Source organism: Spermophilus citellus (genome assembly GCF_964194105.1).
Source record: "Spermophilus citellus genome assembly, chromosome: 10".
Classification (NCBI taxonomy): domain Eukaryota; kingdom Metazoa; phylum Chordata; class Mammalia; order Rodentia; family Sciuridae; genus Spermophilus; species Spermophilus citellus.
In genome coordinates, this window is record NC_138197.1 from 2495232 (window position 1) to 2513789 (window position 18558).

At 34.5% G+C, this 18558-nt stretch overlaps 1 protein-coding gene across 1 annotated transcript in view; it reads right to left on the minus strand.

Annotated features, from left to right (window-relative positions):
• Nucleotides 1-1514: 1514 nt before the first annotated feature.
• Nucleotides 1515-18558, minus strand: part of LOC308659060 (mdm2-binding protein-like) — a gene marked incomplete at both ends in the record, with an annotated part of 50458 nt that continues 33414 nt past the window's right edge. The window contains 4 exons of the mRNA XM_081312056.1: nt 1515-1614; nt 1942-2097; nt 7742-7859; nt 12438-12599. Of these exons, the coding sequence (XP_081168182.1) occupies nt 1515-1614; nt 1942-2097; nt 7742-7859; nt 12438-12599 (536 nt within the window). The remainder of the gene's footprint in view (nt 1615-1941; nt 2098-7741; nt 7860-12437; nt 12600-18558) is intronic.

Sequence of the window (18558 nt, forward strand, 5' to 3'; positions counted from 1 at the left end):
GCCAGAAGAGCAGCCCCCGCACCACAGCCATGTTGTGGTCACCTCGGGAGCCGGTGACGCGGTGGAGTAGGCTGCAGCAGGCGTGGGCAGGTGGCACCGGAGGCGGGGCTCAGGGGGCGGGTGGGTAGCGAAGCGCGGAGGGGTGGCGCCCGGGAAGGCTTAAGCCTTTCCCGGGTGACACGTCAGCAGGGATATCTGGGGGTCGATCCACAGACTCTACTGGAGAACGCAAGGAGCCAGAGCTCCAACCTTCTCTAGTGGAGACTTCTCCTCGACTGAAGACCTTCTCCTCTAGTCGCTGCCTTGGCAACTAGGACTCTCCTTCTCGTCCAATCACCTGCCTTTGCTTCTGTGACCTCACAAGCGACCCTCCTTGTGATTCTACTGGTCACCCACCCATCCCCCCCCCCCACTCCGCCAACAGGTCCTTTCTGGCTTTCCTCAACATCTCATTTCTGGTCCATCCTGAACTAGCCCACTCCACCATCACTCCCATCCCCCATTCCTGGTCTGGTACCTCCTTTTCTGAACTACCAAATCCCACCCCTGACTTGTCATAGCTAGTCTATGGTTCCAGGCTCCCTCCCCTTCAAACTCCTAAAGGTTCCTTGAAGCCCCACCCCAAGATCCCTCTGATTAGGAAAGGGGAAGGTGAATGGAACTGTGAGTGAGGGTGTAAACTGGAGACAGTGGCCTGCTTTATTTTTTAAGGCGGGGACAGGTGGGGGCAGAGAGATGGACATTAGTCTTTGGGCTAAGATCTTGAGATTCTCTGGCATGTCAACAATGTTCTTCATATTTATTACAACAGTAGTACTTATTAGAAGTAGTTGTACAACACTGCTACTTCTGCTTCCTAGAATCTGTAACCCTATGAATACCTATGAATAAGCAAGCTTTCTACTAATTTAATTGATGGAAAATTAACATAAAAGCAATAATTTGCTTTAAAACTATGAAACATTTCAATCACCAAGATCTTGAAAATTCATGGTAAAATATAAAATCTTCCATTTCCTGTCCCTGTGAAACTGGTAGATATGAACATAACCCCCCAAACCAATACATCAAGCAAGAGAATCATCAAAATGGTCAATTAAAATTCTAAAAAGCTAATATAATTAACATGTTAAAAACAGAAACACATTTCAACGAATAGCTTCTAAGCAATTACAACATAATTAGTGACCAGGCAACATTGATGAGACCCACAGTGCAAATACACATGAATAATGCAGACACAAAAATATTTTTGATTAAAATATTTAATAACTAATAAGAGGATACTTAAATGATGTTAAACTGGTTAATCATCAAATAGCATTTTTCAACAGGAGACAAACTGTTCGTGTATGTACAGCTCCCCCAACACTTTTTTTTTCTTTTTTTGAGGTTTTTAACATTTTTTTCTTTGGCTCTGTCTCAATTTATATTGTTTTATTATAGTCACCCTTCACATTCACATAAAAGACACTAGTTAACAACATGTAGGAGAGTAAAATGTAAATAAAAACTTACTCAATTCCATGATAATGACATACTGAGGCTTTTTCAAAAGGTAAGACCTGAAGTTTCCGAGGACTAAGTTCTGGTGTCAAAACAAAACTCTTTTCTCTGAAATAAAACAGTTTGCATTTGTATTTAAGATAGGGTAGTGGCAGAAAAAATGTACTGTCCTTCCTATATAAATTAGAATGTACTGATTAATATAGGGAATACTCTGAGGTTGCTTTTATTATTCCTTTTTCCTTTATATTTAATACCACAAAAGTGTAGGACATTCGGCTAAGGTAAAAGGTGAGTAGGATTAAGGCTAAATGATAAATGCAGGAAGTATACTTGTAAATATCATGTAAGTAGCATAGGGCATTAATTCATTAAGGAAATGCAAGGCAATAGTATCTAAAAATGATTTTTGGAAACTGTAAGTTTATAACTTACCCCCTTTGAATCTGTAAAGGTTGAAGATCTCCCACTGGGAATCCATCTGAGGTGAAGTACTTCAGCAATTCTTTAGCATCCAATAATGTGATTGTATCCCGTGGACCTTCTTTGTGGCCCAGCAACTGTTCTGATGAACGAGGTAATGAACCAGTTCTGGAAAAAATAATGTTACATACATTTATTAAAGGTGTATTTGAATTCACCATAGTCAGGAAAAGGTGATATAAGCATAAACCAGAGAAATACACTAAGAAAATTAAAGAATCACTTTTAGGGAAGACCATAAAGTAAAATATTTGTAAATCACTTCATTTTAAACTATATTTTTTAAAAATATGTAGGTTACATTGAAAATTTCAGTTCCCATGTCAAAAATTCTACTACTTAAATGAACATAATTATGTTATTTATAAAAGATTATATATTCATTATTCAGTAGTGTGAAGTTTCCAATTCTATAAATTTTAAATCCAAACTCCTGTATATTCTGAAACTCCATAAAATTATAAATTTCTAAAGGCAAGAATTGAACGTTCCAATTTTCTATGAACTTGAAAGATTACTTAAAGCACAACCATGAAATGAGATAGTAATAGGAATTTTCTCCAAGGTCTCCTCTAGCCAGGATTCTGACATTATGAATATACACTGAATCATTACTACATCTGAAATATGTGCAGGACTTTATACTTTTCAAACCGCTTTACATATAATAACAAATTCCCTTGAAAAAAGATGGAATAGATCTTATTTTAAAATGAAGTAACACCTAAAAATAAGTCCTTTATAAAGTGAAAATCAAGCCTAAAAAAATCATTATTCCTATTTTTCAGCTAAAGATTCTAACACACAATAGGTTATATTACAGATGCAGGGTGATTCAGCTATTTAAAATGACAGGACTAGACTAACTCCAAATACTCTATCAAAACAAAAACCAATAAAAGTTCATAGAAAATTATATTTAGAAAATTAATTTACCAACTTCATATTAATTTATTCCCTATTACTCACATTAAGCATTTTTCTGATAATTACATGATTAAAATAATGACATTATGGTTTTAGACTTACATTTCTATACATTAAGGATTACTCACATACTGAAATACCCCTTCCATTCTATTCCATTCTCTGTACTTTAAAATTGAAAGTATAAATCTTAAAAAAAGTCAAACAGAAAAACACTCAAATATTTTCTCTGAACATCATACTTCAGAAGGGCAGGAATTGCATTATGAGTTTAATTGAACTTCTACGTAGCTACTAATAGTGACTTACAAAGTTTTCTTAATGAATATCACTCTAATATTACAGGCTAGATGCAATGGGAAAATGCATAATTTGCTTTTATACAGAACACAACATACAAGCATATCAAAGCAATTAGAAGCTTTGAATTATACTACTGAGATGTCTTAGGCTAAAAAAATAAATAAAATAAATAACAATGTTGACAATACCTTATTCTGTTCAGTGTTTTCAAATTTATAGTTATTTTCCCCCATATATTCTCTCATTAAATTTTCACAACTTTCAAGTAGAATGAAGTTTTTATCCTCATCCTAAAGATGAGGCAACAAAATCACACAACAGGTGATAGAGTGGGTCTAAAACCAAATTATGAATTTGGACATTTACTATCTAATGATCCTATACTGTCTAGTTAAATCTGTTTTAACACAAAACAAATTTTGAAAATATATGCCACAACTTGCCCCAAGGTGACAGTGTCTCCAAATCTTTTGAAGTCCCACAAGTATTTATTGAATATTTACTTTACAAATATCATTATGACATAATAAAAGAGTCCACTATAATCTCTAGACCAATAATCATAATTACTACATGTAAAATTTACTGTAAAGGTCTGACTTAAGATAGGAGAAATGAGGGGAAAAGATAAATATATCAATGTAGAATGAGTTACAAAAAGGTATAAGAAAAGGAGTTTTACGAACAAAGTAGGAAGGTAGTATACTTACTTGTTTACAGAAGAAATATATAACAGAGTTCCAGGGTTTACAGGAGGCTTAAGAGAAAGATGGACCTTGAACGCCAAAATTACTGCTAGCTCAAGATGAGATTAAACATACACATTAAGTTCTCCACTCAAGCAAAATGAAATCACAATGGTGAAGTACCGGAAATTAAATGAATAATGGATGTTAAGAAAAGGAAGAAAGTAAAAATAGTGGACCAAAGAATTCAATGAATTTCAAAATAGGATACACTACACAAGCACCTCCACAAGAACTAGGGGGACACGTATAAAAAAAGGTGTAAATTTGGTCTTCTTTTCTCAGGAAGCCACAATGAGACAATAATTTTGGGGTCACAGAATGACAATGGGCACAAATCAAGGTGACAAATTTTAAGAACTATAAATTCTCAGAAGAGTGGTGCAAGTACTACTGTCCTATACCATACACCTCACCCTTGTGCTTTTTATCTCTAAAAACAAATTCTTTAAAAATAATAGAACCAAGTGCCTCTCCTAGGGTCAGTGTTGATGGCTCAGAATTAAGACCTCCAGCCCAATTTAGTGCTGGGTGAAAAGCCAAGGTGGCTTGCCTACTCTTACCTTAAAGTATACCCTATAGTAAATCCTACCACACATGCCCCGCCTTGCAGCTCCTTACCCAATATTAACCCAGGTGAAAGCAGCTGGGGATAGGAGTAGACATTTGGAGAAAAAGCACAGGCCAATCATCTGTAAAAACCAACCTAGCCCTAAGCTTTTAGCTGTGGAAAGACAACCAAGACACTACAGAAAAACTATAGAAAAGACGAATGGGGGGAGAGAAACGGAGAGAGAAGGGAAAGCATATGGAAATGGTAGGAGACCATCAATGATACATAAAATTATAAGAGGTTATGAGGGGCAAGGGGGAGGGAAAAAAAGGGAGAGAATTGAACAACAGCGGGGGAGGTAGAGAGGGAAGATGGGAGGGGAGGGGAGGGGAGGGGGGATAGTAGGGGATAGGAAAGGTAGCAGAATACAACAGCCACTAATATGGCATTATGTAAAAATGTGAATAAGTAACAGATGTGATTCTGCAATCTGTATTTGGGGTGAAAATGGGAGTTCAAAACACAATTTGAGTCAAATGTATGAAAGATGATATATCATGAGCTATGTAATGCTTTAAATAAACAATAAAAAAAATATATATATATATATATAAAAGAAAAAAGAAACCACCACCACAAGGAATTGAGACCATCAAAGGAACAGTTAAAATGAATACAGGAAATTCTAATTAATATCCTTACCTCTCATCTCAAATCTCAATACTATTAAAAGAAGGATAGGTTGCTACTGAAAAAAGAGGACAGAAATACAAGAAAAAATATTAGGTATTTAAAATATGACTACTACAATTTTTAACAGAAAATATAAAAGCAGTGATGAAGAAATACATGAGGACATGCAGCAAAAAAAGGATAGACTTTCTTTATTTTTATATAAGAGATTGAAACCAGGAGTATTTTACCATTGAGCCACATGCCCAGACCTTTTTAATTTTATTTTGAGATAGCATCTAGCTAATTTGCTGAGGAGGCCTCAAAGTTGTGATCCTCCTGCCTCAGCCTTTCAAGTCAAGAAAAGATTATCGAGAGAAAAATCAAATTAGAATTAAAACAATGATCCAGTAAATTTAACATTAATTAAAACAGGTATTTCAGAGAAAGAAGAATAAGAAGAAAATGAAGAACATTCTGAAGAAATGATAGAATACTTCTCAGAGCTAAAAAAGACAAATCTTGAGACCAAAACATTCCTTACTATTGTCTCATATTTCAAAACCCTAAATAAAAAAAAAAATTAAAAGTTTTAGGGACAGAATCAAATATCTATCAAGGAACAAAAGCTGATCTGGTAAGATATGAGATCCAAAGTAATAAGAAACTTATCTAGGAAAATGATCAAAAGAAATTCCATGGTAACAGCTGTGTAGGTAAAAGGGGTCTGGCCAGGTTAGAATGGGAAGTCAGAGAGGAGAAAGAAAAATAGCTATAAAATGAGAAGAATTAGGGCTGGAGTTGTGGCTCAGTGGTAGAGCACTCACCCAGCATGTGTGAGGCCCTGGGTTCGATCCTCAGCACCACATGAAAATAAATAAATAAAGATATTGTGTCCAACTAAAAAATAAATATTTTTTAAAAAGAGAAGAATTATCCACTACAAATAAATAAGAAGGATAAAAAGGGAAGAAAAATTGGTACATTAACTTTATCTTTGTGGGAAATGAAAAGATATCATCTAAAATTGGTGGGCAAGAAATTGAATAATCTGTTCTTTTCCCACTCTTCTTTCTCAGTCATCTTTTCCCTAAACTGTAAACACCAGAGATCCTCAGGGAATGGTCTTAGGCCCTATCTCTTTTTTCCTCATGGTCTCATCAATTGACCTCATCTACTATTGTAGTGACCCTGAGTTTAATGATAACTTCAAACTGAGTTTAAATCCCTCTTCCAGTCCACCTGACATTTCCATTTGGATAATTCATAGATCAAATTTAGCATCCCCAAAGCACTGATTTTTTTTCTCCAAATCTGTCCTTACCCTAACTCCCCATCTGTCTCTCCCACCTTATATATAAGAACACTACCCTGTACTGTTAAAGCTAGAAAACTAAATTATCATGAATGCTTCTCTTTTACTCTCTACAACCAATCCATCATAGGAAGTTTTTATTTACTAGCTTACCATCAAAATATATCACAAATTTGTTCATCACTACCCTAGTTTGAGATCAGTTATCTCTCAACCTGCAAATAAAAAGAGGCATCTTACAGATCTTTCTGCCTCTACTCTTTCCCTCCTGAAATCAGTTTGCCACAAAAGAGCCAATTTTTTACAAAATCAAATCCCACCAGTTTTTGGTATAAAATCTTCCAAAAGCTAACCAATGTATTTATAATGAAGTCCAAACTCTGTATGATAACCTATTTGGTCCTCTACAAGCAAATGTGCTTCACCCATTTATCCACCAGGGTGCACTTTAAGTGAGAGCTCTCCCTGCCTCCAGGAGTCAGTAGTACTATGTGAACATAAATGGAACAGCTAAAGAAGTGGCTCAAATGAAGAGAGTACTTCTACTTCATTTTCCCTTCATTTTACTTTTGTTTCAATGTTCCTGTATTAAATTTTTCTTATATATTCATATTTAAGTGTTTACAGAAGATGGTCTGGAAAGCTACATATCAAAATGCTCACTGTGGTTATATAATCCTGAAAAGTACAAATAAAAGGCAGAGGAAGAACAACATTTCCCTTTGAATTGATTTATTACTCTGTTGATTATCTATTTATGGAAAGCATGTATTCTTTTATTTTTATTTGATTATTTCTAATTTTTTTGGTACCAGGGAATAAACTCAGGGTCACTTAATCACCAAGCCATGACCCCACTCCTTTTTGTATTTTATTTAGAGACAGGGTCTCATAGAGTTGCTTAGGGTCTCAATAAGTTGCTGAGGCTGGCTTTAAACTCATGTATCCTCCTGCCTCAGTCTCTGGAGCCACTGGGATTACAAGTATGTGCCACTGAGCCCAGCACATGTATTCTTTTATAATGAAACTATAAAGTATTTATATGTCATAAAAATATTAAAGCATTAAGAAAAAGTTGAGGCTGGGGTGAGGCACTGGGTTCAATCCTCAGTACCACACAAATAAATTAAATAAAGGTATTGTTTCCATCTATAACTAAAAAAAATAAAAATAAAAAGAAAAAGTCCATTTAAAAATAATAAGCTAGACATGCTTTACTATGAACTCAAATATTACCTCATTTTTTGCTTAGCTTTTTCAAAAGTTTCTAAGTTGTGAAGAACATATCTTTCTGGCCATTCCAGAGAACTGGCTTCCATTAGATTTGAAGAATCAGATTTTACTGGACAGGCAGCTAAAGAGAAAGAAGTACACATAAATACTAAAAAGTATCACCATATTGAAATTTGTACACATGCACATATGTATACATGGATAAATTTTGCTATACACACATTTTTATGCATATGTATATACTAACGCAAACATAAATCTGTGTATGTATAAAGCCAGACTGGGTTAGTTTTAGAGTACTTACATTAGGCATTCATCAAAGACCTCTCTGATGGCCTGAACTGTAGAAAATGCCATGAGAAGTTTGTTGAAGTTTGCCAGAGATGAAAATAAATGTTTCCTCAAAACAAAAGTTACGAGCTAGGATTCATAAAACTGAATTAGAACTATTAGCTTATGGAACAAAGACACAATTTTGCTATTTTTAGTGAAATTAGTTCTCAATGAAACTTCACAGGCAGCTCTGTAAAGAACACATTAGATATACTACAAGATTTTCATAATAAATACAGGTTTAGTACAAATAAACTAAAAAATTCCTTATCTTTAAAAAGAGATTATCTTATTCTCAAAAGCACAATAATAAAATAACAAATAATTTTTGATATTCTCAGGTAAAGGTTACTCAGAAATAATTCTTGCTTATCTGTTAATATAACATGCCTTAACATATACATCCTCAAATTGCTAATAGTGAATGCTATTTTCCTACTTATAAAATATAGGTAAAAAGTGTATTTGTCTTTCTAGCTAATTTGCTGCACTGAACTGCATCAAGACTCTAAGAAAACCTAGAGGTTCAGCTTCTGTTCTCATCAGAAATATAAGTGCATCCAAACTACTTTAACACTGGCAAAATTACTTACTATTTTTTTTTTTTTTGATTTTAAACTATCTGCTTCTATTTTTAAATATTATACATTATTCTAATAAATGGAATGGAATGCATTGGACATTAGGTGTTTAACCATCAATGATAACAAATATATTCATTTTATATTTGGGAGAAATCATAAAATGATGATTCAGTATGGATAATTTTAAACAAATTTTAAGAAATGAAAATGGAAACCAACTGAATACTTTTCGTTTTACTTATAAAACTATTTAAGCTTGAATGTGTAAAACATTTTCAACATCTATATTGGAATGCACTCACAAACACCATATAAATACACCATTTTCTGTTTATAAATAAAAGGTAAAATACTATTTTATAGAGCAAGGAGCACAATAATGAAATAACATACTTCTTAATGGAGACATGGCTTTCCACTGAAAGTATAAAGAATGAAAATCAATAGCAGTTCTGTACAGTTGCATGCTGAGTTCATAAAATAATGCAAGCCATCTTTAAAAAATAGTCATTAAATTGTCCCTAAATATTACAATACAATTAATTATTAACTTGGAAAATACAATCTAATAAATATAAATGACAGGCTAAATATTAAAGAATGGGTGGACAAACATTCATAAACATCATGTCTTTTGAGGAACGACTTATATAATTCTTACAGTAAAATAAAATACAGTGTTTTATTTATGTGATAGGGCTATCACATGCCACACCAATAACCAAAGAGTACCAAAAAGATCTCTGAGAAGCGGTAGCACGCTCGCCTGGCATGCGTGCGGCCCGGGTTCGATCCTCAGCACCACATACCAACAAAGATGTTGTGTCCGCCAACTAAAAAATAAATATTAAAAATTCTCTCTCTCTCCTCTCTCACTCTCTCTTAAAAAAAAAAAAAAAAAGATCTCTGAGAAATCAATGACTTTTAAAAAAAAAAAAGTATCTTATTTTACAGAAGAAACAAAGAAATAGAATCAATACAAAATGGAAATATGGGAAACTGCCCTACAAAATAAAAAATCACAGTGAACACAAAGTAATGACACTGATAACAATATGCAGTTAATGAATACAAACCATGGTAATCTTATATGCCCAAATATGAATGAATCACAGAGAAAGGTTATAGTATAATTGATATAATCTGTCTGATAAAGCCAGAATTATATAGACTGTTTGAAACAATAAATGTATTATCTCACATAATTACCTAGTGAATTCTTTTAGGTAGTGCTTTCACATGCCCCAATGGTCCCAGGTAAAGGACAGAGTCATTATATTATGAGTTGAGGCATCACATTTGGCTCTGTGAAAATCTTTAGCAACTTCATGAAAACAGTAAACAAGATAGTTAGAATAAGGTATTTTCAACTTAATGACGTCACTTGTTACACATGCTAGAGTTTTTTAAAACAATGAGCAGATTAAGTAACCCTACCAACTGCAAATAACTTCTAATGTGCATAGTTGCAATAATGGGTCAGAATATGAAACATGATTATTGGCCTTACTGTTTCTACATGTAATATAGTTTACATGTGGAATCATTCAAATCAAAGCTACAAGAACACTACAAGTTATGTTCAAATGAATAGTCTGTCAAATTTCACTTGAGGTTCTGAAACCTTTAGTGTTTCTTGCATTTGTTCAAGTATTTGCGGGAGCTCCTACTCCGTCAGGCTCAGGGGATACTAGAGAGAACATAATAGGCACATTCTTTACCCTCAGAGAACAGTTCAGAAAGAAGATAAATATTAATAGTAACCTATAAATGAGACAATGTTAAAACATGATAAATAGTTTGAAGGAAAAATATAGGGAGTGAATATATCAGGAAACAAATTAACAAGGTCCAGAAAAATCTCTATGAGAAAATTACATTTAAATAGACATCTAAAGAATGACTATCAGTTAATCAGGGAAAAGCTGGGGGAAAAGGCTACAGCACAGGACTCTGTGTAGGTGGAAAGCAATAATGTAACATGTCTAAGGAATAGAAGAAGTCTGTGGTAGGCAGGAAACGGATGGGACACTGGAAGGCTAGAATGAGCATGACGCCAGATATGATTTCAGGATTTTATGGGCCATATTAAGGGCAAGACATTCCCAGCAACTGGAAGCCATCAGAAAGGTCTGAGCAAAGGAGTGATATAATCTGACTCCTATTAAGGATGGGCACTCCTATAGCTCAGTGTTAAGAATGTCCTAGCACTTGATTCTGTACAGATAACTTTAAGATACATTGCCCTAAACTTATTTTAAAAGCCCTAGCAATTACTTCTCACATCTCCTAACTTTCAACCCTTACCTAGCTCCTTTGTAAATACTCTGGTTAGTCAACTTCTCTCAGTTTCCCTTTTCTTACGTCCATGACTGGTATGCTGCTGCTTCTCCTTAGAAAATTCTATTTTCTCTTCTCTCTGTACATAGAATTCTCCATTGAGTCCTTGAACTCCTAACAAATCTTGCATGATTACAGTCAGTCACACTGACTCACTCAACCAACACATATATAGCATTTAGTTCACACTAGTAACTTCCTAAGCAACTCACAAATAATTAATTTAATCTTCTAATTTAAAGACAAAGAAAATGAAGCTCAAAGAGGTTAGGAAACATGCCCACAGTCACACAGCAGGGCCAGTGCCAAGCTCACTCAACCATTCAGCTTGCTCCAAAGCCCACGTCGCAGCCGTGAAGCCATGCTCTTATTTATTCAACACATCCTCCATTAATAATGTCTCCAGCACCTTTCCGATTACTTTGCACCAATATTTAAGTTTGGTACTGATATGGTACAATGACAATACAAATGACACTAATACTTTTTTGGCACCTACTGTGTTCTAAGTGTTTTATAGGAATCAAGTCATTTAATCCCCATAAGAACCCTAGAGAGTGGGCTATATTATTATTCCCATTTTAATCATGAGGAAACAAAGGTATAGAGGTGAAATAATTTATCCAAAGACATTCAGCAAACAAGTGACAAATCTAATATTTGAACCCTGATAGAATCTGCTTTTCAACATAGCACTATATGCTGTTTCTATATCTAGCTTTCCAATTAATTGCAATCCTGTTTTTCAAGATTTTCTGCATTTTCACTTCTTTGTGCACCTTCACGATATTAAACAGATAAGGCACTCAACAAACATTATTGCTAACTTGATTCTGTGATCATTTTCTCATTAACCAAAGTAATCAAAATGATTTTCTCAGAATACAAACAAAAATGTCTTCTATATTTAACATTCTGTCAAGATATCTTCAAATGCTTTCTTTCTAGATACTGAAAGGTTTCACTGTATTCAAATTCATCACAACAGAATCCGGGAAAACAGACAGAAATCCAGTTAAACATAGAAGGAGGTCGGTGCTCCTTCAGTGAAGTTTGGTGACTATTCCAGCCCTAATGAATGGAAAACATGAAGTATTATAACATGTGAAGTTTTACCTCTGTTAAAGTTAATGTGTAGATTTTACTTTCTTCACTTTCTGACAATATAGCTTAACAGAAATCCTATTACAGGATTTTAGCAGTTCAGTAAAACTAACAAGGATCATCTAATAATGCTTCTCCCTCGGCTCAATAAAAGATGTTACCAAAAGGTTTAGTATAGTTAAGTCATATGTACATAAATGTATAAATATATATCATTATTTAAATTTATAAAATACATTTTGACTTGACCAATACATCTTTTAAGTTATAATAAGAAATAATAGCTACTGTAGACACCACACACACAGAGAAAGAATAAAGTATAACAAAGAACTTACCATTTAACATATTGGAGGTTTTAATTTTGTCAGTTGGTCTTACAACTATTTTAGGAATAAGAGCATCAAAATGATGTAAAAAGCGTTCCCTTGTGAGTACTAACAGACTTTTAAATTCATCAGCAGAAATTGCTTCAGGCTGCTTTGCCAACTTTCTCCTTTCTGCAAGACAAATCAATATAATTAACCATGACTTTTTTTCAAGTCTCTCTGGTGCCCATATACATACAAGTCCATATACATACAAGATGAAAAACATCTTCAAAACTCAAACAAGCAAATTTCTCCAATAAACCACCCTTTCATCTTACTCTTATTTGCAGACAATGGTAGAATTCCTAGTTCTATGAGATAAAGAGAACAAGCATAATTTGTTAACACCAAAAATTGATAAAACAGTAAAGGCAAGTTTACAAAAGTTTTTTTTTTTTTTTTTAAAGAGAGAGTGAGAGAGGGGAGAGAGAGAGAGAGAGAGAGAGAGAGAGAGAGAGAGAGAGAGAGAGAGAATGAATTTTTAATATTTATTTTTTAGTTCTCGGCGGACACAACATCTTTGTTGGTATGTGGTGCTGAGGATCGAACCCAGGTCGCACGCATGCCAGGCGAGCGCGCTACCGCTTGAGCCACATCCCCAGCCCCAAGTTTACAAAAGTTTTAGAAATATTGCAAAGCATTAAAAATGGCCTTATGTCAGTATTTATGTGAAAATAAAACTTGTTGACCTTCAGTTAAATATGGGAGCTTGGCCCTTCAATATCTTGACCTTTCCAAACCTAAAAACATATAACAAAGGAATACAATGGGAAAATAAAAGAAAAAAAAATGATTAAAAAAATGATATTTCTCCACAAATTTGGAAGACAGAAATGACAGTGGAATGATAACTGAGTCAGCACAGCAGAAGAGGTATGACCTTGGGTTTCTGCAAAGAGGCACCACCAAGGAGTATGAGGCAGATGGTGGTGAGGTGTGCCTGCAGTAGGACTGGGTATATAGGGAGTAGTCAGACAGATCCCCAAGTTGATCCTCCAGCACTCAGAGCCAGGCAACTCTGCTTTCATTTTTGGTACAATGGTGCTTAACCACTTAGCGACCTCCCTGGTCCCCCTTTTAAAAAAAATTTTGGAACAAGGTCTCACTAAGTTGCTTAAGGCTTTGCAAAGTTGCTGAGACTAGTTTTGAACTTGAAATGCTTTGCCTCAGCCTGCTGAGTCTCTGGGATTATAGGCTTGCACCAGTGCATCTGGCTGCTTTCCTTTTTTCTTTTTTGTCCCAGACTATAGAATATAAGACATAATGAAAGTCTATATAGCTCTGAAAGGTTAGACTCTGAGCCCTGATGCTAGTAGCTTTACTACCCCACTAGAAAGTTAAAGGATCACCTTAGAAAAACTGAACACTCTCAGAGAAAAAAGGTCCAGATACTAATATTGGTGTAGGGACAGATTGGGCAATTTTCACTCTCTAGTGAATTTTGCCGGAGACTACATTAGACATAGGCCAATAAAGTGAAATTTAAGACAGCATGATAGAAAAGAATCATCAGACATCTAAGGAAAAGTGTTGAGGGGAGAGGGGCTCTCCATTTCCCAGGCCCCATGTTTATACATGTAAGAACTAAGTAAAACATTCAGCTCCCTTCTGCCTCCATCATCCAATGAGTAAATCATGAACCAGGCATGTTTTAATAAACCCTTCTTTTCTTTTCTTTTCTGCTCACTGGTTTTTAGGATTCATACTCTGTATAGTATGGCAAAGTACCTTCCTATTATGGTTTGGATATGAGGTGTCCCCCCCAGAAGCTCATATGTGAGACAACACAAGAAAATTCAGGTAAAATGATTATGAAAGTTGAAACCTAATCAGTAGATCAGTCAGTCCACTGATTCAGATTAACTAGGTAGTAACAGGTAGGGTGTGGCTGCAGGAGGTAGGCCAGGAAGGAGGCAGCTTGACTTTGAGATTTATATTTTGTCCCTGGTTTATATTTTGTCTCTGCTTCCTTACTGCCATATCCTGAGCTGCTTTCCTCTGCCATGCCCTTCTGCCATGATATTCTATCTTACCTCTGGCCCAGAGCTATGAAGTTGGCTGTGGACTAAACCTCTGAAACCGTGAAACAAAATAAACTTTTCCTCCTCTTCTTGTTCATGGTTAGGTATATTGCATCACAATGACTCAAAAGCTGACTAAAACACTTCCCTTGCAGGTCTGGTCTGTAGTTGCCTAGCCGAGAGCTATTCAAGTTTGAGTTTGGATGTATATATAAGAAAGGATTCCTGGCCATGATTCCAAATTACCATATCATTTTCACCTATAAGTTATCTACATCTGTATGTTTCATTTTTTTCTATATTGGCTCCAACTTTGGGAGAGGAAGAAAGTATTATTGGGATCCCTCAAACTAAACATGGAAATCCAATATGAAAGAGAGATTTAAAGCAAACAAAGAGAAAAAAAGGAGCTCTACAGGGAAAAAAAATGTTGCAGAGAACAAAAGAAATGTCATGCTAATTAATATTCTCATAGATCAGATACTGGAACAAGTACTTGCTTTGATAAAAGAACAATGAATGAATAAGAAAGGACTTCTACAATTAAGCAAATGAGAGCTAAAAAAATTTAACCTCCATAAAAGAGCTGTAAAATGAAACAGAAGATGTCCCTCGGAAACCAGAATTAAAAGATGATACGGAAACAGTAATAAAAATTAAGTTCAGATAAGTTGGTATATAATTAATAAGAGTTCTAGAGAGAAAAAAAAGAAACTGAAAGAAAATTTTTAAAGAGATAAATTAATAAAAATTATCAGACTGAAGGATGTAAATCTTCTGTTGAAATGGACCCATCAAGCACACAGCTCAATAAATGGGAGAGGGGTTGGGGATGGGTTGTGGCTCAGTGGTATTGTGAGTGTCTAGCATAAAGAGGCACTGGGTTCGATCCTCAGCACAACATAGAAATAAAATAAAGATACTGTGTCCACCTAAAACTAAAAAATAATTATTAAAAAATATTTTTTAAAAATAAAATAAATGGGAGAGGGGTAGATGGTGGGAGATAAACCATGATTCAGAACAAAGCTTCCACACAAAGTTTTCAGGAATGGGTGTTGATGGAGGTGGGTTGGGGAGATCTAAAGAAGACTACAAAGAGTCAGAATGGTATTTGATTTTTCAACAAGAATACAGGAAAGCAGTTTGTAATGAAGCAATGTCTTCAAAATTAGGGTAAATGATTTTCAACCTCAAATTCTAAATGAATTATAAATCAAGCCAAGATACTTTCAGAAATGCAAGAATTAAAATTTTTGCACATCATGAACTTTTACTCAAGAAGTTCCCAGAAGACATGCCTCTACAGAACAAGAAAATAATCTAAGGGAGAAAAAAAGTAGTTGAAAAAAAATCCAAAAAAGAAATCTCCAAGCTGTCAAAAGATTTTAAGTAAGCAGTCCAGAGTTGAGGAAAATATGAAACGCTCCCAAAAAACATACAAAAATAAAAAAGAACTGGTGTGTTTGATCAACAATGAAGGCTAATGTTAAAAGTGTGGCAGAAATGTTGGAACCTATAGAAAAACATAATATTTTGTCTGTACACAAGAGTAATCAAATTAAAAGTAAGGTGATGCTATGGTTTAGATATGAGGTGTCCCCCCAAAGCTCATATGAGACAATGCAAGAATGCTCAGTGGTGAAATTATTAGATTATGAGAGCTATAACATGATGAGTGAATTAATCCACTTGGATGGTTTGGTTATTTGAATGGATTAATGGGTGGTGGCTTGAGCAGGAAGGGTGTAGCTAGAGGAAAACAGGTCACTGGGGGCATGTCCTTGGAGATTATATTATCTCTGACTCCTAGTGCTCAAGGTTTCTCTGCTTTCTGGATGCCTTGAGCTGAGCAACTTTCTTCTGCTATGACCTTCTGCTATGGTAAGCTGCCTCACCATGGGCCCAGAGCAACAGAGTGAGCCAACCATGAACTCAATCTCTAAAACCAGGAGCCAAAGTAAATTTTTCCTCCTCTGAATTGTTCCTGTCAGGTTTATTTGTCACAGCAATGCAAAGCTGACTAACACAGGTGATTTGATCATCATCATGAATTACATGGCTCAGCAGTAAACTTATTTATATAGTTATACTAATGTTAAACTAACCACTGATTTGGAAAAAATTAGGACTTCACTGAAAGGGTCACTGTAAGAAGAAGTGAAAGTGATATGGAAACACTAAATCTTTATCAACCATAGTTAAGTGTTGCCTTTCAGTGAAGAATGCCTGAAATCAAGAAACAGAAGCATACATCCACTGTTCAGAAAACAGAAAAAAAAAAAATGTCAGGAGAACCAGATGGAAGGACAGAGGATAAATACATATGGATACAGAGGTTGAAAGATAAGGAGGGATAGGGAAGGAACTGCCATTTTCCATTTAAAATTTTTCAGTATCATCTGAATTTTTCTAATTGTACTTATGTATTACTTTGATTAAAAAAATATTTCACCTTTAAACACTTCCAAACTAGTAAAATTTTCTTCCATAATAAAATGGTAACCTATAAATCCACAGAGAATTCAATTCAACAAACATCAAGAACCTACTGCCTGTAAAGTACCATGCTGTGCCCTTAGACACAGAGGGTTAAAGCACACTACACACAGTAAGCAAGGTGAGAATGTTAACAAGGCAAGGCAGTCCAGGGAAAGAAGCAACCAGTCTCAAGGCTCCACTTTAGAGCCTCAGCTTTATGATATACACCTCCATAAAAACCCACTTCACCAACATGGATATTGGCAGGTCCTTCCAGATTTGAAAATTAACACGGGTTTCTATAGTCAAGAATATTAGTTTGGTAAAGAGTTATAATATATTGTTTCTATTACATCTTCTAAGTGAGAAATAAAAGGTTTTTTACTTTCTGCACAATCTGCTGAAAGTCATTCGAAAACAACAACAAAAAAATTACTCAAAGTACAAGCCTCACCTCTACTTATTAAAACTATCAATAATATTACAATTTAGAGATCATGGTAAGAATTCATATTGACCATAATGACTGAGAAACAGGGAAAATACATGAAGTTTAACAGAATTACAAGCAGGATAATTTACATAGACAAAAATAATCTCTACATAAATGAGTCTATATATATTTGAAAAGGAAATATCTGGGAGAAAACTAATAAAATCTGAATGAGTGATCAAAGAATGCCTTATTCCTAAAAACATAGTAATTATTAAAGTGAAATGTAGAATATCTACAAGTATCAGCAGAATGAGCACCAATCAGGTTTATAATGGGTTCTGTAAATTTTAAAAAGATGTGAGAAGCTCAGAGTTATGACTGTAATATTGGAGCAAAATTATAATATTGTTTTTATATTTATTTTGCATCATACTGAACAGTTTCTTATTTAATAAAACTATTTAAGCAGTCTTAAATTTTTCTTGAAGAATCACTAAAACAAGGTAGTATTAAATATCCTTCCATGTACAAAAAGTTATAAATTATAAAAATATAAGGTAAAATATAAATTATAAAATTATAAGTTTTTTTTGTTTTTTTGTCTTAGAGGGGGTACCAGGGATTGAACTTATAGAGACACTCAGCCACTGAGCCACATCCCCAGCTCTATTTTGTATTTTATTTAGAGACAGGTTCTCACTGATTTGCTTTTGCTGAGGCTTTCTTTGAACTCGTGATCCTCCTGCCTCAGCCTTCCAAGTGGCTGGGACTATAGCTGTACAAGGCTGTGACTGGCTAAAATTATGTTTTATATCACAACTTCTCATAACATAGTATTAGACATAATTCACAAGTAAAATAAATTAGAATTTATTTTTTAAAATTAAGCTCTAACAGAATTTTATTTGAGTTTTGTACTATTAAAAAAATGTGCTTTAGTAGTATCATTGCTGAATGCACCTTTGTGGAAACTTTTCCAGCTGTTTTTGTTTAGTTTTTTATTTTTTTATTAATACTAGTCTGAAAAATATTGAAAAAAACAGTGATGTTTATTTCTGTTTGTTTAATATGAAGAAATCTTTCTGAACAAGTTTTGTTTTTCTGCAAAGTCTACAATTTCTGAATCAATATTAAACTCTAGATTTTTTTC